General features: G+C 39.2%; 1 protein-coding gene and 2 long non-coding RNA genes across 3 annotated transcripts in view; 1 reads left to right on the plus strand and 2 right to left on the minus strand.

Annotated features, from left to right (window-relative positions):
• Nucleotides 1–24650, minus strand: part of LOC125087297 (uncharacterized) — a 156779-nt gene that overhangs the window by 83730 nt on the left and 48399 nt on the right. The window lies entirely within an intron of this gene.
• LOC125087298 (uncharacterized) lies at nucleotides 864–8140 on the minus strand. The gene is made up of 2 exons (XR_007123402.1): nucleotides 8078–8140; nucleotides 864–1404 (listed from the first exon to the last, which is right to left on the minus strand). It is a non-coding gene; the product is annotated as an uncharacterized LOC125087298 (long non-coding RNA).
• Nucleotides 15154–23705, plus strand: KRT20 (keratin 20). The gene is made up of 8 exons (XM_047707472.1): nucleotides 15154–15620; nucleotides 18108–18190; nucleotides 19520–19676; nucleotides 19954–20115; nucleotides 20241–20366; nucleotides 21282–21502; nucleotides 22256–22293; nucleotides 22818–23705. Exons 1-8 carry the CDS (start codon nucleotides 15216–15218, stop codon nucleotides 22913–22915), a joined length of 1290 nt encoding a protein of 429 aa, XP_047563428.1. The 5' UTR covers nucleotides 15154–15215; the 3' UTR covers nucleotides 22916–23705.

Below are 24650 nucleotides of genomic sequence, written 5' to 3' on the forward strand. Positions count from 1 at the left end.
TTTTAAATTTTATTTTATTTTAATTCAATTAATTAACATATAGTATATTATTAGTTTCAGAGAGGGAGCTCAGTGACTCATCAGTTGCATATAACACCCAGTGCTCATTACATCACATGCCCTCCTTAATGCCCATTATGCAGTTCCCCCAACCCCCAATCCCCTACCCCCATTCTTCCCCTCATCCAGCTTTCAGTTTCTTTACTATAGTTAAGAGTGTTTTACGGTTTGTCTTCCTCTCTGATTTCATCTTATTTTATTTTTCCCTCCCTTCCCCTATTATCCTGTGTTTTGTTTCTTTTTTTTTAATTTAAATTTTATTTTTTATAAACATATATTTTTACCCCCAGAGATACAGGTCTGTGAATCGCCAGGTTTACACACTTCACAGCACTCACCATAGCACATACCCTCCCCAATGTCCATAACCCCACCCCCCTTCTCCCAACCCCCTTCCCCCCATCAACCCTCAGTTTGTTTTGTGAGATTAAGAGTCACTTATGGTTTGTCTCCCTCCCAATACCCAACTTTTGTACCCAACCCACTTCTGGGTTCTCCACCCTGTTCCATTGATCTATAATGTCTGTTTTCATGCCAGTACTGTACTGTCTTGATGATGACAGCTTTGTAATAGAGCTTGAAGTTCAGAATTGTGATGCCACCAGCTTTGCTTTTTCAACATTACTTTGGCTATTCAGGGTCTTTTCTGGTTCATACAAATTTTAGGATAGTTTATACCAGCTCTGTGAAAAATGCTGATGGTATTTTGATAGGGATTGCATTGAATGTGTAGCTTGCTTTAGGTAGCATAGACATTTTAACAATATTTGTTCTTCCAGTCCATGAGCATAGAATGTTTTTCCATTTCTTTGTGTCTTCCTCAATTCCTTTCATAAGTGTTACATAGTTTTCAGAATACCTTCTGAATCTTCTACCTCTTTGGTTAGGTTTATTCCTATGTATTTTGTGTTTTTTGGTACAATTGCAAATGGGATCAATCCCTTGATTTCTCTTTCTTCTGTTTCATTGCTAGTGTATAGAAATGCAACTGACTTCTGTGCATAGATTTTATATCCTGCAACTTTGCTGAAAGCCTGTTATCAGTTCTAGCAATTTTTTGGCAGTCTTTAGATTTTCTACATTGAGTATCATGTTGTGTCCAAAGAGTGAAAGTTTAACTTCTTTGCCAGCTTGGATGACTTTAATTTCTTTTCCTCGTCGATTGCTGAGGCAAGGACTTGTACTGCCATGTTGAACAACAGTGGTGAGAGTGGACATATCTGTCTTGTTCCTGACCTTAGGGGAGAAGCTCTCAGTTCTTCCACATTGAGGATAATATTCACTGTGGGTCTTTCATATCCAGCTCGCAGGTGAGGCCAGTGTTGCAGCTCCATGGACCAAACTCTGAGTTTAAGGCATTATAAATTAGACCAAGTAGATTAGTATTGAAAATTGAATACTTTGAAGTATTGAAAATTGAAAATTGAAAGCTTTGAGTTAGCTCAAAGCATTTGATTTGGGGTCTGAGCACTAAAACTACCAAAAGCATATACACTTTATTATTAAAATTGTGACAAAACAGAAGCAAGTCAACCTTTTAACTTTCACTGATACACAACTTTCAACACAGATGGACCCAGCTGACTCACTGGCATTGTCCAGATAGACCTGAGCTCTGTACAAACAGTGTGGATGAATAAAAGTAAATTTGGTGGAGATGATTGGGAGGGTGGGGCTATTTATACATGTTGATTTAGGACTTACTCTTTGTTCCATGGGAACGGTGTTTTGTTACACCGTCAGAGCATTTAGCCTTCACTGACATCCAGTTTTAAAGCACCATTAGGTCATGCATTGTTGATCCTAGTTCCCCCGAAGCCTGGGTTATCTCTTTTTTATTTCTTGGGCTATAAAGAGATTGTGGTGATGGAGAAGTGAAAGAGAGCATCAGCTCCTCCCAAACCATACTTACTCTCTTACAGCTAGCTACATACAGGTGAATATTAAGAACACACTTAAGGGGGAGAACAGAAGAAGGCACATAATGGGCAGGCCCAGGGCAAAATGAAATTCAGGACCTCTTGTTCAGAATTATTAAAAATTTCCACACTGCAAAAGCAGAGCATTAAAACAAGGGCCAGACAGGGGTGCCTGGATGGCTCAGTCGGTTAAGCATCTGCCTTCAGCTCAGGTCATGATCTCAGGGTCCTGAGATTGAGCCCCACTTCAGCCTTCATGCTTGGCAGGGAGTCTGCTTTCTCCCACTCCCTCTACCCCTACCCCCATTCATGCGTGCTCTCACATGCATGCACATGTGTGTGTGCTCTGTCTCAAATAAATTAATTAAATTATTAAATTAAATTTTTTTAAAAAGTGCCAGACCCTTCTAAGGTCATATGCCCATGAAGCCAACCCTGGGGGGAAGGGGTCTGACATAATGAAAAACCCATGAATTAAGAAACTAACCAGACCTTCTCAATCCCTCTCCTCCTCTTTCTCCCTCTCAAAACATTTAAATGTCCAAAAAGAATTGCTATGATGATAATGATAGTGTCATTGTTGAGTAAAAAGTTGACCCTGTCTCATCCTTGGCCCTACCCTTCATTTTTCACTAAAATATCTCAACATCCTGATCAAGAAAAAACTAATGACACTTCTCCAATGAAGACATACAAATGGCTATCAGGCACATGAAAAAATGTTCATCATCACTAGCCATCAGGGAGATTCAAATTAAAACCACATTGAGATATCACCTTACACCAGTTAGAATGGCCAAAATTAGCAAGACAGGAAACAACATGTGTTGGAGGGGATGTGGAGAAAGGGGAACCCTCTTACACTGTTGGTGGGAATGCAAGTTGGTGCAGCCTCTTTGGAGAACAGTGTGGAGATTCCTCAAGAAATTAAAAATAGAACTTCCCTATGACCCTGCAATTGCACTACTGGGTATTTACCCCAAAGATACAGATGTAGTGAAAAGAAGGGCCATCTGTACCCCAATGTTTATCGCAGCAATGGCCACTGTTGCCAAGCTGTGGAAAGAACCAAGATGCCCTTCAACGGACGAATGGATAAGGAAGATGTGGTCCATATACACTATGGAGTATTATGCCTCCATCAGAAAGGATGAATACCCAAGTTTTGTAGCAACATGGACGGGACTGGAAGAGATTATGCTGAGTGAAATAAGTCGGGCAGAGAGAGTCAATTATCATATGGTTTCACTTATTTGTGGAGCATAACAAATAGCATGGAGGACATGGGGAGTTAGGAGAAGGGAGTTGGGGGAAATTGGAAGGGGAGGTGAACAATGAGAGACTATGGACTCTGAAAAACAATCTGAAGGGTTTGAAGAGGTGGGGGGGTGGGAGGTTGGGGGAACCCTGTGGTGGGTATTAGAGAGGGCATGGATTGCATGGAGCACTGGGTGTGGTACAAAAAACAATGAATATTGTTATGCTGAAAATAAATTTAAAAAAAAAAAAAAGAAAAAACTAATGAGAAGCCACTGATTCCAACAAGGGCTAAAATGAACCCTACATTTGGTCTGGTTATGATAAGATAGTTTACCTAATCTCTGATAAGGAAGTATACAGCACAAATATGATTAGAGGCGAGGTTGTGTGTGATTTCAAATAATCAGCTTTCTGAGTCATCAGACAGCACATATAAAGCATCAGTGATTCATCAAGGGTCTTGTTAAAATGTAGATCCTGATTCAGGAAGTAAGTAGGGGACCCAGGGCACACCTGTACTGTGAGACTGAGTAGCTGAGCTCTAGAACTATCAGTAAAGTAGCCATTAACCTCATGAACCTACTGAGGGCTTGTCTAAATGGAGATATGCTGTTAGTTTATGTGGATACCACATCTCAAAGACAGTTCAAAAAAGGGGCGCTTGGGTGGTTCAGTTGGTTAAGTGTCTGCCTTTGGCTCAGGTCATGATCCCCAGGCCCTGGGAATGAACTCCGCATCAGGCCCCCCATTCGGCAGGGAGTCTGTTTCTCCCTCTCCCTATGCCTGCCCCTCTCACTAGCTTCTGCTCTCTTTCTCTCTCTCAAGTAAATAAATAAAATCTTAAAAAAAAAAAAAAGACATTTCAAAAAAAAAGTAAAGTATCTCATTAATAATTTTATAGATTACATGTTTTGGCTATATTGGCTTAAACAAAATACATTATTAAAATTAATCCTTTTTTTTAAACCATTTTAAATGTGGCCCTAGAAAATTTTAACTTAGATATGTGGTTGCTATTGAATAGCACTGTTCTAGGAGCACTACTGGACCTTCCCTTACATATCCTCTCCATTTGATTATAAACTCCCTAGGGTAGGAACATGAGACCACCCCTGGACATCATCCAAGAAGGGAACACCCTGATAGCTGAGTTTATCCCTCAACTTCTCACTGCACTATAAATTTGCTTCTCTGGTTCCCTCCATCCCAACATACCCCCCCACACACACACACCAGAGTGGAGCAGACCTGAGGACAGGACCTTGTCTTATGCATCTTTCTATCCTCAGTGCCCAGCACATGAATATCTCATGTGTTGATGCTCTAAGTAGATCATTCATAGCTCCTCCCACTTACAATATGTCTGGGTCACTGTACACATTTCAAAGTTACCACATGCTTTCTCAGTTACATGTTCATCCAGAAGGTTGTCCTTCAGCAAATCTAATACTAGCCACACGGGCTCAATCAATATCAGTGACACAATGCTACTAGCCTAGTGTATACTAAGTGTGCTCATGTTTATGGAGGGGGAGAAGCAGACTCCCTGCTGAGCAGGGAGCCTGCTGCTGGGCTCAAACCCAGGACCCTGGGATCATGACTTGAACTGAAGGCAGACACTTAATCAACCAAGGCTCCCAGGTGCCCCTTCCTTAATTCTTTTACTGAGTCTATTTTTCAAATGTGTGTTTCTCAATATATAAGAAAATAGAAGTCATCATTAACCTTTTATTCCTCCAAATCAGGGAGTATGTAAATCTGACATTTCCTTTATAGCAGAAAGTTGTGAACACATGTATATACACATTTATGAATTGTGTTTGATATGTATGTAAACACGTACACTGCATTTCAAGTTTTAATATGGGGCATAGCAGAGCAACATGGGGCAAATAGGCTTATAAAGAAAAATGTGGAAGAATAACTCAAAATTGATTATAATGAATTATTTTATGATGAAGGCACAAGTTCTGGGATATCTTTGAAAGATGGACCTAAAATTTTTGAGTCAATTTCAGGTTTTTGCAGCCATTTTCTTTTCTGACTTTATTCTTTCCTCACCAAGAGAGCTGGTTCATTCCAAAAGGTAAATTTTATGATGGTAAGTTTACCTTGGATATTATCACCTGTGTATATAAATATCTTAGTACAGTTTTAAAGACTTATTTATTTGAGAGAGAAGGAGAGAGATCATGGGGGGAGAGGGAGAGAGAGTCTCATGACCCTGAGATCACGACCTGAGCTCAAACCAAGAGTTGTCCACTTAACCGACTGTGCCACCCAAGCGCCCCCTTAGGACTATTTTAAAACTCCCAAGCTATGAAATAATATACAAACTACTTGCTGAATCCATTTTGACAGAGCTGTAAAGAGGACAGAGTCCTTAAAGACTTCTTATAGTTCTACCAAAAGATTTCATTCAAGTGTCCACATTAAGAATGTGGGCTAAAGGGGTGCCTGGGTGGCTCCATTGGTTGGGTGACTGCCTTCGGCTCAGGTCATGATCCTGGAGTCCCAGGATTGAGTCCTGCATCAGGCTCCCTGCTCAGCAGGGAATCTGCTTCTCCCTCTGACTTTCCCCCTCTAGTGCTCTCTCTCTCTCTCTCTCTCTCATTCTCTCCTTCTCAAATAAATAAATAAAATCTTAAAAAAAAAAAGAATGTGAGCTAAAATTTCTGGAATACTACAATGCAAAACGTTGGAGACAAAATGCAATCATGGTGGTGAAGCAGGTTAAGGACAGTGGCTTTAACATGAGAGCATGGCAGGCCAGAATAATTGGTTTCCATTTTAATCTATGGCTAGCTGATCACTGCTTCCAGGAACAATTTTGTGGTCTGGTATTTTCATGTTGACAATGCTAAGACCCTATGTTGGTGTCAGTCTAGGCTGTTGGGGCAGAGGATGAATTAGAGATTAAAACCCGGCCTCTGGCTGAATGTCACACTTATTATGTCCAATAAACATAACTGGTAACTGAACATACACCACAGTAAATACTGTGCTTTTAAAAAGCCACCAGGTAAATCTTTAATAAAGCCTCCAATGACTTAGGAACAAAATTAGTGCTGCAATAGGAAAAAATGAATTATTGTTACAGATCAAATTGCCCAGAAACCTCATATGTCAACATTAATGTCAGTTCCTCAGAACCAATATATTGCTCCTTAATTACTCTGGGCTTCCAAAACCTGTAGTCCTCCTGGCAGCTCATGTCACAGAGACGCATTGATTTTGAAACAGTGTGTGTAGCTCCCAGCCTGTCCCCTCTATCAACAAAAGACTTGGCTATAAAACCCTGTTATATTTTGCCCTGGGCAGCAATTATTAAGTATCCCTCAACATATGTGTCAAACACATAAGAAATTGCTCCAGGCTTTTCATTGCTTAAAAAAGTAGAAAACACCAAAAAAAAAAAAAAAGTAGAAAACACCAAACAAAGGAGGCCTTTGTGGAACATGAGGCATCAAAAATATTAGCAGCATTATGAGAGCTGAATGGTAGCAACTTGTTTTTAGAAAAAAAATAGGAATGAACCAGGTCTCCACTGACACCTAGGAAGTCCCCAGGGAGGTGTAAAGCCCCTGGTTACAAGGCAAGGAACACAGCACAGGAACAAAACATCAAACTGTCCAAAGGCTCTACTATGTGCACTGGGTATTGTCGCGAGTCAATCTTGTCACAGTGATGGTGTTTCTCTGCCTTCGCTTTTCAAAATCAGGTTAAATGACGCTCCTCATGATAAGGTTGTTTCCTCCTGACCCTCTGATGCCCAAATGGGATTACCTAAGGATTTATTACCTTATCATATCCTAGCATCCCCACTCAACAGTTAATATATAACCTGGACCCCAGAGCTGGATAGCTGACTTAACTCATCCAAGTCTTTATCTTCAGAGCCCCTCAGGTCTCCATGTTCTACTCTCCCTTCCCACACTCATTCATCTTTCTTATCCATGCACATTAAAATTAAAATTAAAATTAAGGGGCATCTCGGTGGTTCAGTCAGACAGCTGACTCTTGATTTTGGTTCAGGTCATGATCTCAGGGTCCTGGGGATCTTGGGGGAATTCCCTCTCCCTCTCTGTACACCCCTCCTCCCTCTTAAAAAAAAATAAATCTTTTTTTAAAATTACAGTTAAAATTAAAATCCACGTCAGTATTTCCTCTGCTAGAGGCATTCCTTGAGAGCAGTATCTGACTAATTGATCATTGCTTCCTGGGCTGTTTTTGCTATATGGTGCTTCCATTTTGACAATGCTAAGACCCTATGCCTGTGGAGGCTGGGCGGGGGGGAGGGGATCTGAATTAGAGATTAAAAACATGACTTCTAGTCAAATGTCATATTTATTACATTCAACAAACGTAACTGGAGACTGAATACACTGTTCATTTATTCAACAAAGAATAAATGATTTGATTAATTTATTTTTTTTTATTTTTAAAAGCCAGTTTTGGTGTTTTGCCAACTGCCTAGTTCACAAAATGTTGATCTTTATAGACTTTTTACTAAAACCTGTTTACAACTCCTCCTTCCAAAATTATATGTTGTAAAAACTCACTCTTTCTCAACCTGCCTCTCTTGGTCTCTCTTTCTCTATTTCTCTCTCTCTCCCTCATTTCAAGTTCTAGCCTAATTCCCTACAACATATTTTCATTATAAGCATCTAATCAACAATCTGCTTTCTATAGTTTTTTCTAACTTATATGTGTGCACATTAAAAAGTAATGACATACCCAACAAGGCTGAAATGTGAACACATATGCTGTTTGTGCTCCACAAGACCAATTAATAATACATCTCCTCATCTGGCTTGATGTACTCATATATACTATACCTTGTTTGAGGAATATTCTGGGGCCAGTGATCACTGCCACACCGTAGAACATCTACTTCATTCTATTAGGAGCAAATGGAGGAAGATATTGAAAGAGCAGGTTTTTAGCCCCAGAGTGGAAATTAGAACATATGGCCATATTATTGGCCTCTTAAGTAGTAATACAATCAGTGAGAGTTGCGTTTTTGTTTTTGTTTTTGTTTTTTTATCAGGGTGCTGTTTGCAAGGCAGCTTTCCTGGATCAGGCAAATTTACTGAAAAACAATTTAGAGAGCAAACATTATGCTGATTAAGTTGACCAACTTTCTATATTTGTATTGTTGCTATAGGCAACAGATGCCCCAACAATTAATCTATGAACACCCTAGCTCTTTTGTTTATAAAACGAGAAACATGACCTACACAATTTTCAAGGTCTCTTCCAGACATAATAGCCTACAGTTCTTTGTATTTAAAAATAAGCACCATGAAATACATACATACATACATACATACATACCATGAAGAATAACACAGTGAGTAACTGTCACTTGTTTTCAAAAATACTAAGTTTAGGTTGTTCAAATAACATGAAAAGACATCATAAAACTGAACCACTGATCACTTCTTCCCTTAAAGTCCAAAAGGTTCAATGCTAATTGGTTGTTACCCTTCAGTTGCTAAGTCTAGGTCAGACTTTGGATCCTTCACAAATTGCACTTAAGTACCATAACTACTACATTTTTAATTTATTGAAATGAATGAAATGTTCAGTTGCCTGGCAATGTGGCAGTACTCTGTACATTCTAGAGTATAGTCTAAAGAATGGAAAGGAAATGGAATGGAAAGGAAAAACCTTAGGGCAGCAAAGAGGCCCATGCAAGGTAGGGCTCCTCCCCATCACTGTGATCTATCAGTGCAGAGATTTGACTCTGGAGTTCCCAAAAGACCAAGTGAACTAGAGTTATGGTGGTAATTTGTATATGAGGGATAACGTGAGAACAAAGTAGAAGAAAGCTTACCTACTACTTCATTGTACACCACCAACCCAGTTCTTTCAGACTGGAGCATTCAACAGTCATCTTCATAGAGGTCTTCTCCATGTACATCTGATAGTGCAGACACCACAAACTTGGCATGTCTACAGATGAATACATCATGTATTCCTTTGCAATATCCCTCCCCGGATCACGTCCCAGCCCTGCCTCAGTGCACCCCCTCAGTAAAGGGCACGATTATCATGGCCCAGTCACCCAAGTCAGAACCCTGAGAGTCATCCTTATCTCCTCCCCACATCCACACCCATTCATTCAACAAAGAATTCAGGACCAGAGTGTATGCATGTGTATCCCAGACAGACATGCACTGGAGAGCTGAAAAGGATGACCAACTGTCTTGGTTTGCCTGGAACTGTCCTTATTTCAACACTCAAAATCTCACATCCCAGAAAACCTCTCAGTCTCAGGCAAACCAAGAGAGCTGGGGACCCTAGAAAGGAAAGAGTCTGGGTACACAAAGATGTCTTCCTGGAAGGAATGACACCCATGCAAAGGCATGAAGTGGAGGGGTATCAGTGGCTTGTGTTACTGAACTGCAGAGTAGGAGGACAGAGAGTGTGAAGGGGATTCTGGAAAGGTAGGCAGGGGTTAGATCTTAGAGAGCTATGTATTGGATTTGACCACATAAGCGCCAGGAATTTTTCAGAGAAGTCAAACGATCAGGTTTGCATTTGTAGGTAGGCATTTTGAGATAGACCTCTACATTTATGAACCATTGATGGCTAGAAGCAGGAGTTAAGAGGTTCTTTTAAAATTGTCATTAAGTTCTTAACTGTGATTCTAAGAATAGGAACTAGAATTTGCCTGGATGAAAAATTATTCTGTTTTGGGAGGAATTTGGTTAGGCCTTCTCTTAGTCAAGCTAATATAAAATAAGTACCTAGTTGCTATCCTTGGTATAACATCAAACCTTAGTGAAATAATCCAGACATGAGGCCAGTTGCAGGAAGAGTCATTCAACCTATGGCTTCCCATTCAGAGACTTTAGAGGTTACGTTCAAATGTGGCAATATCTGGTTTCAGTGATCACTTCCAGCACTGAAAGACCTTCAGTTCGTCTCGCCAGTTAAAACTGTCCCAGCACTGGATCCCACAGCCTACAATGCATGAGAATAAGCGAGCATTTTTTATAAATCTTGTATTGACATGAACATACTCTATTTTTTGTGTTGAAAATGCTAATGTGTAGGAAATAAAAATAAACATGGTAATTTTGGCTACCCCCATTTTGGATTTTTTTTTTCATTTCTTTAATATATCAGGAGACTTCAAAAAATGTCAATGGTCCAGATGCCCCTCAAACTCTAAGAGGACTTGCAAAGGGGTGTGGGCTTTGTGACTGTTGCTTGCAATCTACCACACGATCTGTATGTATATCCCTTAATCATACATGATTTAGTTCTGCCTGTTTTTGTGACTTATATCAATTGATTGACCTGAAAACACTATTTTGTGTCCTTGCTTTCATTAGACATGCGTTTTAGATCCATCCATGTGAAGGATGTACTTTGTCCATTTCAGACTGCTGCATTGTATACCATTGTGTGAATATCTGTCAATGTATTTATTCATTCTACTGCTGATGAACATTAGGGCTGTTTCAAGAGTGTGTGTGTGTGTGTGTGTGTGTGTGTTAGTATTATGAATAATACTTCTGTTAATATTCTTGTATGACTGTCTCTGGAAGATGTACCTAGGAAGGAAATTACTGGATGACAGGCATATTGACGCTCACTGTTCTGAGATCAGATCAAACTGTTTTCCAAAGTAACTGTATCTATTTACACAGCGACTACTAGTGGATAAGAATTCCCCTTATCCATCCTTCTAATTTATTCCAGTTGGCAGGTGTGACATACGCTATTCAGCTTTCCTCTTCTGGGCATCCATTCATATTTTTGCCCACTTTCTCACTGGGTTGTTTTTTCTCTTTCTTATTTTTTTGTAGGTATTCCTTGCATATTCTGGAAACTAATTCCTTGTCAGTTACATGTATTATAACTGCTCACCCTTTGGGGCTCTTCCTATTATAACTATCGAGTCCTTTAATGAGCAAAAATTGTTAAATTAATATCATTGTTCCCATTTTTTGTGTCTTGTTTAAGAAATATTCCTTTACCCTGATTCCTAGAGATACTATTCTGTATTTTTGTCTAAATTTTGTATAATTTTTACCTTTCACATTTATATCTTTAATGAATCTGGAACTTACTTTTGTATATGTAATTTTGTCTGAGAGAATTACAATTCCCATTTTTAAAATATGGAAATACTTTATTCCTTTCCACATCATTTCACTTGTAACCATTTCATTAAGTACACCAGGTTTTAAACACAGAGGCCATGTTTTTTTCTGAATTAGCTTTGTATGGTATCTAGAGCCACAATGCTCAAAAACACCCACAGTTACTACATGCCGTCCTCCTCAACCAATGAGAGCAATACACCCTACCTGAGAAGTCTGGGCAAGACAGCTTCACACCCCACCAGAGACTGCAGATTCTGTATGTATCATATCCGGGCTGTGGTACTTTGTCCCTGATGGGGGAAAAAATTGAAAATCCTCTGGCTATGTAGTGCTTATAATAACTTTCCAAATGACTGGCTATACTTAATATTAATTATTAATACCCTCAGCAGAGTCTGTCTCAGAGGTCAAAATGTATCTCCTCTTAATATAACAAAGTGGAGATCTAATAAATATTTATTTATAGGTGCTGTCATCCAACAGTCTGGAATAGCAGGGGCTCTAACTTCTAAATAACTTGTGTATGAACAAGAGTCATCTGGTCCTCTGGTATAATTCAGAAAAATTAATTGCTATGAAATATCAACCTGGTTTTCTCTGGCCACATTACAAGTTATAATAATCTACCAGAGCATAAAACTCAATGTGGCAGAGGAGCTGGAAAATTCTCCTGCCCTGAAATATATGTGGAAATCTTCACAACAAAAATTTTTCTAGATTGGATGACTGAACCCCATAATAACAGAATTGTGAATCATTACATTGTACACCTGAAACTAGTATAACACTCTATGTCAATTATACTTTGATTAAAAATAATAATAGCCCTACTATATCATATTTTAGTTTAAATTTGAGATCTCAAAAAACCTACAAATACTAGCCAAAAACTGGTGGAATAACATAGTTATTTTTCCAGAAAGTTAAAAATTATGTTAATGATTTTAATGAGACTTCAACTGTTTCACTTAAACTGTGTCCAGCCAGCCATAAGGAATAATTGTGCTAAAGAAGAAAAGACAAATTATCATGTTTAATAACTGTATTGATATTCCTAGCTCTTAGAAAGCTAACTCTTAATTTAAATAATGCTTCTGCACACCTTGATCATTTGTGTTAATGTAGTTAAACTCTTAGCTGAAACTAACTCACTGTAAAACTTGTGTAATTTAAACAGTACAGCTTTCCAATGGCTTTAATCAAAAGACCTCCTTCTCCCCCATCAAGCAACAACAAAAGATATTACTTAGTGAAAACACATATATAAAAGAATACAGTTCATGTGTTTATAAAAGGTTCATAGAGGATTTTAGCTATGACAGCTATTTACAAAGTAATTTAAAGCTTGGTAACAAATAGCAAGGTCTGCATATTACATGCTCAGTCACTGGTGGTGAACACTCTGTGAAAGTCGACTGATGGCAGTTTGAATGAATGAAAACACAGTAAGAGCTACCCACACATATATCATCAAGAGCATGAAGTAGATTTAACTCTCCCAATTTATATGTAACTGAAGCAAAGTCTAACACAAAACATTATTTTAAAGTACACTGCTTATAAGAGAGAAATAATATAGTCTTATATTATTTTAGAAAAAGGATGTTTGTTTAAAAAAAAAAGATTAACCAAAAAAACTCAAACTCAAATGTAAAAAGCCATTTTGTTGGGCCACTAAAAAAGCACATTCCAAATTCTTCAGAAAGAATGTGCAGAGATTTTGGAGATGACTTTTTTTAGATTTCTTCTTTTTTTTTTATTTGTCTGCTTACTTGTTTTAACCATATACAAACCTCAATTAAAGCATCAGAATGAAAATTAATGAGATGTTTTTTGTAACTTCTCCAACCCTTTGAAATATGTGACCTGATTAAGAAACAATTTAAATGTTTCAGTGAATTTTTGGGGCCAGGGGGTTTGAATAAGGAAGAACAAAGGAATAGATTCCATTTGGTTTGACAATGTTTATCAGAGCTCCACTGGTGAGATCACACCCAGAGCTCACCATGTGCCTGGATGTCTACACACCTGCAGAGGCTTCCAGCCCAACCACAGAGGCTGGGTGTAGTCCCAAGGCCCTACACACACACCCTGCCTATACATTGCTCTGCTGATGCCATGAGCCTGTGGACCCCTCAGGAAGATCAGGCTTCCGTGAAAACTTCTGCCAGTGAAATCCAATGGAGAATCTAGGAGGGAGCAGCTGTAGTTTCAGAATGGATGGAGCAAGCAATCTGTCTCACGGTGGGTGCCGAGCTGACCTTAAAACGGGGGAGAGAGACTCCATGCACCAGGTCAGGTGCAAAACACGATACTATTCATTTCATTTTCAGGGAATAAGACCTCAAGCCAGGCAGTGACTGAAAATTTTAAATTTACATTTTAAAAACTTTACCTGGTCTTAGAACATTAGCATTGGGGCAGGGGAGGGAGTTCAAAATCATCTATCTATCACTCACCTAAATTCGCTTAATTCACTTCCTTGAACTATATCTCCAAATGTATAAATGTTTCACTCCTGTTTTAAATACCTGAGGTTTTCTACAAAATATTTTAATAGTTTTATGAAATATAATCTCTAAACAGGGATAAACTTAAAAACAAAAACAAAGCATAAAAGAGAGATTCTGAAGAGTGATTATCCATACTTATAAACCCCTGTTCTTATGCAAATCAAAACCACAATGAGATAATACCTCATTGTATTAGAGTAATCATCATTAAAAACACAGGAGATAGCAAATATTGGTGAGGATGTGGAGAAAAGGGAATCCTTGTGCACTGTTGCTTGGAATGTAAAGTGGTACAGCCACTATGGAAAATTACACGGACGTTCCTCAAAAATTAAATATAGAACTATCATATGATCCAGCAATCCCACTTCTAAGTATATATCCAAAGGAGATAAAATCACTCAAGGGTATCTGCACTCCTATGTTCATTGCAGTATTATCCACAGTATTATCCACAAGATATAGAAACAATCTAAGGATCCACAAAAGGATGAAAGGATAAAGATCACACACACACACACACACCCCTAAATATTATTCAGTCACGTAAAATAAGGGAACCCTGCCATTTGCTACAACATAGATAGATGCCCAGGGGCATTATGCTATGTGAAATAAGTCAGACAGAAAAAGACAAATACTGCATATCATTTATATACGGAATCTTAAGATAAGAAAAAATATCAAACTCATAGGAACAGTGGTTGCCAGGGCCTGGGGGGGGGGAGAGAGAAATAGGGAGAGGTAAAAGGATACAAACTTTCAGCTTTAGGATGAGTAAGGTCTGAGGATCTAATGTAAAATATGGTGACTACAGTTGATAATGCTGTACTGTACACTAGAAATTTACCAAAAGAATAGAACTTAAATGTTCTCCCCAAAAAGAAAAAGACAAATAGATTTTAAAACATTGTTCTTGATCACCAGTGTAACTATTATGCACCCACATCTGTCTTTTTAGGAACCTAAATTATTCAGAGCATTTGCCAATATTCTTTATGTGTATATTAGAACAAAAAAAAATCTGCCAAGGCAGGTGCATAGGCTAAAAGAATACATCTTCCTGGTTTCCTTTTGTTGCCTCTGTTTAAAAAAAGGACAAGCCCCTGAGGAAAACCTCCAAGAAATGCCTCTAGTGGTAATTTCTGGAATGAAATTAAATAGAATGCTGTACAAAGGGGAAAAGAAAATACAAAGCAAGGTACTGTAGACAGTGGTGAAAGGTCAGCAGAGGAGGTGTTTCTTTCCTCGGAACTCTATAAAAGGTCAGCTCATCCACCAGGAGACAGACTCCGTTCCAGCCATCCAGAAGCTACAGGTGCTCCCTCCTCAAATCCCCAATGGAATTCACTCGCAGAAGCCTCCACAGAGGTCTGAGTTCCTCCTCACAGGGCCCTGCAATCAGCGTGAGCGGCTCCACGCATAGGAAGGGGGGCATGCGGCACCTTGCAGCTGCGCCCAGCGTCTATGGGGGAGCTGGAGGTCAGGGCATCCGCATCTCGAACTCCAGACATATGATGAGCTATGGGGGTGATCCCTCCGGTGGAGACCTGTTTGTTGGTAATGGGAAGATGACCATGCAGAACCTAAATGAACGCCTAGCAAACTACCTAGCAAAAGTGCAGTCCCTGGAAAAGTCCAACTCCAAACTTGAATTGCAGATTAAGCAGTGGTATGAAACAAACACGCCCAACACCAGGGACTACAGTGCGTATTACCAACAAATAGAAGAGCTGCAAAATCAGGTAAGGGATGACTCCGGTGTTTTTTACTCCACTGTGGGGCTGCAGAATACATACCAAGAGGGCATATATGGCACGTGGGCCCAAACGCACATTATAAAGCAATTAGGCTGAAATGCTACATCTATAAAAATGGTGCATTCTACCATCTACTGTTAGTGCTGGAGTAGCTGAATATATAATTGGATGACTGTAAATATTTTTTTCACTTTTAAAATCTAATTACATGAAAAACAGGAAAATATAATCTGTATTTTTGTCACAGTTTACCAGGACAAGTCTAAATGGATAATAAACATTTTTTTTTTCTGTAAAGAGCTAAAATTTTTATGTGATTATAAATCTCGGGTTTTTTTCACCCAGTTCTCATTAACTTTTGAATTCCCAGCCAACTTAGAGATGTTCCTCCTTTAATTTACATAAATACCACAATATAAGTATTAAGATACTGTATCATAAATTTCAATGACAAAGTGATCCAGGGTGGAAATAAGGGGAAGGGAAATAGGTATTAATGACATCCAGACTTTTTTAAAGATTTATCTATATTTGAGGGGCACCTGGATGGCTCAGTTGGTTAGCATCTGCCTTTGCCTCAGGTCATGATTCTAGATTCCTGGGATCGAGCCCCACATTGGGCTCTCTGCTCAGCAGGGAGCCTATTTCTTCCTCTGCCTGTCACTCTGCCTACTTGTGCACACACACACTCTGTGTGTGTGTGTGTGTGTGTGTGTGTGTGTGTGTGTCAAATAAATAAATGTTTTTTTAAAATTTCATTTATTTTTGAGTGAGAGAGAAAGCAGGGGGAGAGGCAAAGGGAGAAGGAGAGAGAATATCAAGAAGACTCTCCACTGAGGGCAGATCCCTATATAGGGCTCAATCCTAGGACCCTGAGATCATGACCTGAGCCGAAATCAAGAGTCAGCTGCTTAACCGACTGAGCCACCCAGGCACCTGAATGACATGCAGATTTTTAAATGCCCTGTTTAATGATCTCACCATCATCACAAGCAGTTCAGAAACCACTTCTACAATAACAAAATGTTCTATTGCCCCCAGTTCAAATTTGTTGCAATCATATCACAACCTACTCCCACGAAGGTGGAGTTCTGTTTTATCAATCACATGCAATAAAGGAAGTGGACGTTGCTCCCAGTTGAAAAGTCCAGATATGACAGGAGCATTTGCTCTTTCAATTTCTTATCTAATCAAGGAAAGAATCCCTTCCATTTCTATTTTAACATTCATATTCCTTTAGAGCAAAGACCACTTCCTTACCAGCAAGTCTCTTTTTCTTGCATTTTTATTAGACATCAGTGCAATCTGAACCAGGTTCCCCTGGAAGTTATTTTGGGGGTTTCAGAAACTAGGAGGAGGTGAGGCAAAGGTGTTTAAATTGTCTTTCTACCAAGAGGTCATTCTTCTCAGGTTCCTACTAAAAACGTTCAAAACCAGCAAACCATTCTTCCCTGTCTCATGATTCCTGTTTCTGAATCTACTTTGGATCAACCCAAACACACAGACAGAGCCATCTATTCCATTTAGCCGGGCAAACTCAGTCTATGAGGGCAGCTCTCTCCGGGACTGGATCTGCTGAGACATGTCACGTAATATCTTCTACAAGCAGACAAGATCCATATGCATCATAGAAAACCCACCCATTAGGGTAATCCCATTTTTAAGATCAAGGGCTTATCCATCCTGACAGCTCAGTGCCTGGCACAACTCTCATATAACAGGTGTCCATTCATTCAGTACATACTTAGTACATACTAAGCGCTGGGCCCCGTGCTGGGCATTGAGGAATATGCTGCTGAACATAATGTGATTTAGGGGGAAACAGGCACAGAGAGGGATAAATGCTACCAAGAAGGGTTATGTAGGGCAATGAGAACACAGGCAGTTCATCTAATTCTGCCTCGAGGAAATCACTGAGGCTTCCTTGAAGCAATGATGTCTAGGCGAGATGTGGAAGAGAAACAGTTCACCAAGGGAGAAGGGCTAACGAGAATATTCTAAGCAGAATTTTCTAAGCAGAATCAAAGAGAAGCCACTCAATAAGGTTTGATGGCTCAAGTTGAATGAAACTTTCCTTTTATAAAACCGTTAAGTTCACTAAACCCTGGGGACCAGAGTTACATTTTATGATTCCACTGTGTTAAATGGCCATATCATTACTCTTCCCATTTTCTTGTTTTTTTTAAGATTTTATGTATTTATTTGACAGACAGAGATCACTAGTAGCAGAGAGAGAGAGGAGGAAGCAGGCTCCCTGCTAAGCAGAGAGCCCGATGCGGGGCTTGATCCCAGGACCCTGGGATCATGACCTGAGCTGAAAGCAGAGGCTTTAATCCACTGAGCCACCCAGGCTTGGAAATTCTTGAAATAAACATCATCTTTGATAGAATAGTGTTTGTATCTGAGGACACACTTGATCATGTGAAACTCCTGTCTGGTTGAAAATGTCATTCTTTCTCATATACTTTCCAGATTAAAAAGGCACAACTGGAAAATGCACATTGTGTCCTTCAAATTGATAATGCCAGAATGGCTGCTGAGGACTTCAAGCTGAAGTAGGTTCTAACACCATGGTAAACCTTCCGGAAAAAGGATTCCTTTTAGTAGCCCTTCATGACACTCCGCTTTCCACATTCTTGTTGGTAAAGGAGCTACCTTAAGTACTTTCAGAATCTGGGAGTTTGAAGGGTGTTAGGAGCTATCTGATCCAACCTAGCACTCAGGGCTACACTTTTCTCTCTCACATTCCTAAGATTTCGTCACCCACTGTGAAACTGAACACCTCCAGTAACTACTCCTATTTTCACTGGTTATCTCTGGTTGCTGTAACATTCTTTTTTAGTAACCTTACATCTACCTTTCCACCCATTGAACCTAATTCTGCCCTTTGGAGTAATACCAAAGCAATATAAAACTCCCCTTCTGCAGTAGGGCCCTTCTGTTATCTAAAGCGAGTCATGTGTTTACTTACGTGTGGTGATTCTCCGACTGAGTCATCCATACTCCTTCAAGTGCCTGAAAGTGTATGGCCCAAGTTCTAGGGGGTTCCCTTTGATAATTCTGAGTTTGCTGGTGTTTTATAACAGAGTCTGACCAACCAAAGAACTAGGACGATTAAACCAGCTCAGACTGTGTTCACTCCCTTGTAACCATATCACACTACATGTGATCACAGCTGTTCCTCATAAATGGCCCCTATGCTAGGGCTTTCCCATTCTGAATGCGTACAATGCCTTGGTACTAAAACGTCCTTTGTGGTTTTGAAGGGTAGCATTCGAATGCTACAAGGGATCAAAAAGAAGGAAATGGGAAAGCAGATCCGAAGATTAAAGCAGTAAACCTTCATTAATTCCAGTTTTACTAAATCAGCACCTGAATGTTCCATTGCATTATCATTTTTTAAAGTTTTGCTACTTTAATAAAAATGAGAGTATTTGAGATCGTAGGGGAGAATCATGAATTCTTTGAGATAATTCACTTTGGATGCATCTGCTTACAAAATCATAAAAATAAACTGATCGTGTGCATTCACTAAGTAAATCTAACCATTGCTTAATATCAATAATGAGAATCCTTTGCTGACACATTAATTAAAGCAAAATATTTTTTATTTCTTTTAAAATATATTCTGGAATTTAGAAACTTTTAAGAGTTATTTCAGATTGCTTTTTTACCAATCACTCCAAATTACAAAGATTATATTATGGAACAAATTATCTGATTCCTAGGTTCTCAGGAACATTTTTGGAATGTATAAAGAGGGACACAGTGTATTGAAATCTATCCTTATATACCACATAAAAATATCTCATTATATTAAGACTCTCTTTTCTATTATAGTTTCAAGAGGACTCAACTATCTCTGCGTACCCATTAATTCACAGGTATGAGAATGAAAGGGCGCTACACCTCACAGTGGAGGATGAAATCCAAGGCCTGAATAAGGTCTTGGGTGATCTATCCCTAATTAGAACAGACTTGGAGATTCAACTTAAAGAACTGAGTAAAGACCTGGATATTCTCAAAAAAGAACATCAGGAGGTGAGAAAATATTCGGAAGTGGTGTCGGGAATGACAGGATGACTCTAATAATGATAACTGGTAGGGACAGATTGGTAAAGAAAGGAATAATAATAATGGTGTGAGCAGTCAGGGTTCAATGATGGAGTAGTCCCTGGACTAGCATAAGCCCTACCTAAGTCACTGTCTTTCTTTTTCGCTTGTCTCCAATGAAGGAAGCCCTAAGACTTATAGCTTTTCCACTCAGACTCATGTGAGAACATGCTTCAGATTGTAATCAGGATGTTCACTCTTGCAGGAAGTGGACAGCCTACGGAAATACCTGGGCAACACTGTCAGTGTGGAACTGGATGCTGCTCCAGGCCTGAACCTTGGCACCACCATGAATGAAATGAGGCAGAAGTATGAAGTGATAGCCCAGGACAACCTTCAGAAGGCCAAAGAGCAGTTTGAGAGACAGGTAATAGCATAATTCTGAAGGGTAAGCAAATGTGTAGATGCGGTCATTAAAATAAATAAATAAATAAATAACTCATTTTCTTTACTGTCTCTCCTTACTCATTTTTTTTTTTTTTGGAACTTTAGACTCCAGCACTGCAGCAACAAGTCACACTGAGCAATGAAGAGTTAAAAGAAACTGAGGCTCACGTAAAGGAGCTGAGACGCACCTACCAGAACCTGGAGATAGAACTGCAATCCCTCCTCAGTCTGGTAAAGCACGTCTAACTTCCCACTCTCAATGCAGTGTGTGCTTACTGAGTGCCTGTGTGAAGAAGTCTGGAGATGCAGAAACCTCTAGGAAATAACCCCTCTTCCCTGCAGAGCGGCAGGGAAACAGGCCAAAATAGTGATTATAATTAAAACACAGAAAGAAATCCAGAACAAGAGTAATGTGCAGCAGGGATGCAGGGGAACAAGGAGATCTGGAAGACTTCACACAGAGAGTGGCATTTCAACTAGATGGGAAAACCTGAAATGACTCTGTAGTTGGAGAAGAGGGGTAAAGACATTCCAGGCTAAGCAGATCAGTCAGCTCCTGATGGAATTATGCTATGTAACAACCCCCAAATCACAGTGGCTTACCACAACACTACATCCATCACGGCTTGGCTGCAGCTCTGCTCCGTGACATTTCCACTCCAGGGGTAAGGCTAAGGGAAGAGACCCTGGCCAGGGCATGCCAGCGCTGTAGCAGAAAGAAAAGAGCAATGGCCAGACCATGTGACAGCTCCTAAAGCTTCTCCTCAGAAAAGGCATTTATCAATTTCACCTGGATTTCATTAGCCCAAGAAAGTCACATGATCAAACCTGGTATCCATGGGATGAGGAAATCTAATCCTCCCCTTGGAGGGGCACCACAAATCACAGGGAGAGGAGACAAATACTGAGAACAAGAATACAATACACAAGTAAGAGAACAGTGAGTGTGAAGCTAAAAACAAACAAAAGAGCCCTAGAGGTCATAGCAGCTGGCTGAGTTTACCTGGATGGAAAGAGTGGGATAAAGCTAGAAATAGGAATCACGCCCACAGTGACCAGCTGTGGGAATTCCCCTCAAAGAAATTAAAATCAAACCACCTCTTAAGTCTTCAACTAAGAAACATTCACTTTTTCTTGTGCGTATAGAAAGAGACTTTGGAGCACACACTAGAGGACACCAAAGATCGTTACAGTAGAAAACTGGCCACAATCCAGGGAGTAATGGACAACCTAGAAGCCCAGCTGGTGCAGATTAGGAAGGATACAGAATGCCAGAGCAATGAATACAATATCCTCCTTGACATAAAGACCCGGCTTGAGCAGGAAATTGCTACTTACCGCCGCCTTCTGGAAGGAGATGTCATCAAGTAAGGCTCTTAGAATCAAGGGATACTTGCCAGGGTCTACATGCTGTGCTGTACCGTCACTCATTCCCCAGCACCAGTGCAATCCCTAGCACAAAAGCAATTACACATACACCAACAACAACACAACAAAAATACACCAAAAGTACACCCAGACCCAAAATACCAGGTACAGCCTTTGTACTTGAGGTCATGAGTAGGGCTGACTTAGAAGATATACAGTCAGTAAACAATACAGATTGTGCTTTTGCTAATTTTTATGATTAATACATAATTGGAAGTACAATAACTTTTAAAAATTCTCCCTGAGAGGTCACAAAATGAAGAACAGGTTTGTGGGAGTCAGTTTGAGAATCATTAGTGTTGCCACAACAACCATCTTCAACTACCACACCCAAGAAACTCAGTAAGAGAACACAAGATTTAAACCTCCACTGTAATTTTGTTATTTTAATTACAAAAGCTTCTAGTATAGCATAAACAGGTCAGTTTTGAAACTATATATATATATATATATATATATATATATATAAAACTGAAAAGTAAGAAACTCAAGTTCAAAGTAACAAGCATGGTAAGAGTGGAAAAAATACAAACACAGCATTAAGACACACATCACACAGACTTTATTTTGAAACAGAAAAGGCAGGATAGTCCTTCATTAACATGGCAATAACATCTTTTCCTGTTTCTTTTTCTCTTCTTTTTTTTTCTTTTTCTCTTCTTTAAAAAACAAAACAAAACAAAACAAAACAGAACTACAGAAGATGACTTAAGCATCTCAGAGGAGAAAGGTAAGTATTCTAATTTCATGTGTTTCCTATGAGACTGACTCCTCACTCAGTAGCTTACCACTTATCAAATGACACTGGTGAAAAGTAAAGAGAGATTAGTTCTCAGGAGGAGCAGATATTACCGTAGGGATTTTGAAAATCAGGTGCATTACATAAAGAAACCCCCAACATGGGAAGTTTGTCACACTCCCACAACAGTGTGATTTTCTTGGTCCAAGCTATTACTGTCCTGAGACATCCTGGGATCCTGAAAAGGGGCAGGGGGGGGGGAGATGAAAAAGTGCAGTTGGCTTAATTCAATAATACTTCTCTTTGGGGAGGGAGCAGAAAATTTGTGAATTGGGGGACAGTGACATATTTTCTGCATTTATTTATTAACTGGACAAGATTATTTAAGAACAAGAATGGGTTTCTTTTTCTTTTAAGAAAAAAATGTATAAAATAATAAAGATTTAGAGTTGAATAGTATATACCATCAGAATCATGTTCCCAAGTTAACATTTTATACTTAAATCCAAACTCAGATATAAAGAGAAAAAGGAAGATTATGACAGTCGTGCAAGAAATGGTGGACGGCAAGGTTGTATCATATAAAACCAATGAGGTGGAAGAAGATTTGTAAATGACTGCCCAGAGACGCCACTGAGGGTTTGAAAGAAACACAGCTGTAATTTCTGGTCGCTGTAAGACAGCAGCCATAAGACAGCGCCATTAGTGCTCTGTGGTAACCAGAAAGGGACAAAAGCCCATTGATCAATCTCTGAAATTGAATATAAATGTTTTACTCAAGAAGCTGCAAATCGCCTACAAAAATGAAATCCAATGAGCACTAGATCATTTAAAACGTCATTACCACCACCTTCACCATGAAACACATTAATAATAAGCTAGAAACCACCTAACAGCAATTCGTTAATATTCCTGAAAATTTCAGCACACCTGAATTACACTAAACTTCACAGAGTAGAAGAGTCCCTAAAAACTGCAAATAAACTGCTCTAATTTTTCCTGTTTCTGAATTACAAACTCTCCATTCAGAGGCCCTTGGATTCTTAAATGAGCTAATTTCTTGGTTAATTTCATTGGATTTTTAATATTGGTACAATCCTGCTAGCTTTGAGTTACATCTACATTTTTTTCCATTGTCTCTGCTACCTTTTAAAACTCAACTCAGCTTTTCAAATAATCTGGGAGTCAGACTCCAATCACAAATGCTGAGCAGATTAAGAATGAAGCACATTATGCCTGAAGTGGAAGTAGATTAAATGCAAAATCAGTGAAATCCTTCTCAACGCCTAATTCTTCCCTTTATGACAATAAACCGCATAAATCATCAGGTGTTCTCTTTCTTTATGGGGTGAATATGTGTTATGAAACATCTCTACCTATTTTTTTAAGAACAGCTTTAATGAGATGTAATTCACACACTGTAAAATTCATCCTTGAAAAGTGCAAAATTCAGTGGTCTTCCACATATTCACAGGATTGCACAACCATCACCACTGTCTAGTTTTAGGACATTCTCATCACTGAGAAAAGAAAACCCAATAGGAGTCGTCCTCCCTTTTCCCTTCCCCCCAGTTCTCCCACAATCCACTTCCTCTCTCCATGAATTTGCCTACTCCAGACATTTCTTACAAATGGAATCATACAATGTGTTCTTTTGTACAGAAATGTTCATAGCAGTATTACTCATAATAGTCCCAAAGTGGAAACAATTCAAATGTCCATCAACTGATCAAAGGATAAACAAAAGGAGGTATGTCCACACAATAGAGTATTAACTGGCAATAGAAACAACAAAGTACTGATACATAATGCAACAGGGATGAACCTTGAAAAAGCAATGCTTAGTGAGGAAAGTCTGACACAAAAAGATGCAGACTGTATTCCCACCCATTTTGCATTTCAGTGTGCAGTAACCACCTTGCAAATGTTTACAGGAAAAAATAAATTTGCCCTCTCTCATGGTATTTTAGTAAATTAAGAACTTGAATTTAAATTTTGACATATAAGTTTTTAAGTAAATAGGATTTTGAGTGTGATTATATTGAAAATAATGTTATTCATTTATGTATAATAACATCTATCATTTATTGAGCACTTACTATGTGCTAAGCACTATGCCAGACATTCTATATGCATTTCTCATTTAATCCTCACAGTAACTTCATGAAGTAGAAGCTATTAGGTTGAATCATATGAACTTGCCAATATGTAATCATTTTTTACTTTTAAAAATACTATTTCTGGGGTGCCTGGGTGGCTCAGTGGGTTAAGCCTCTGCTTTCAGCTCCGATCATGATCTCAGGGTCCTGTGATCAAGCCCCGCATCGGGCTCTCTGCTCAGCTGGAGC

Source organism: Lutra lutra, chromosome 16 (assembly GCF_902655055.1).
Source record: "Lutra lutra chromosome 16, mLutLut1.2, whole genome shotgun sequence".
In the NCBI taxonomy this organism is placed as follows: Eukaryota; Metazoa; Chordata; class Mammalia; order Carnivora; family Mustelidae; genus Lutra; species Lutra lutra.

Excerpts from the sequence above, each read along its gene's own strand:
- KRT20 (XM_047707472.1), top strand. The coding sequence starts at position 15,216 with ATGGAATTCACTCGCAGAAGCCTCCACAGAGGTCTGAGTTCCTCCTCA. Across the intron at positions 15,621-18,107 it reads TAGAAGAGCTGCAAAATCAG|ATTAAAAAGGCACAACTGGA; the intron begins GTAAGGGATGAC and ends TATACTTTCCAG. Across the intron at positions 20,116-20,240 it reads AAGAGCAGTTTGAGAGACAG|ACTCCAGCACTGCAGCAACA; the intron begins GTAATAGCATAA and ends TTGGAACTTTAG.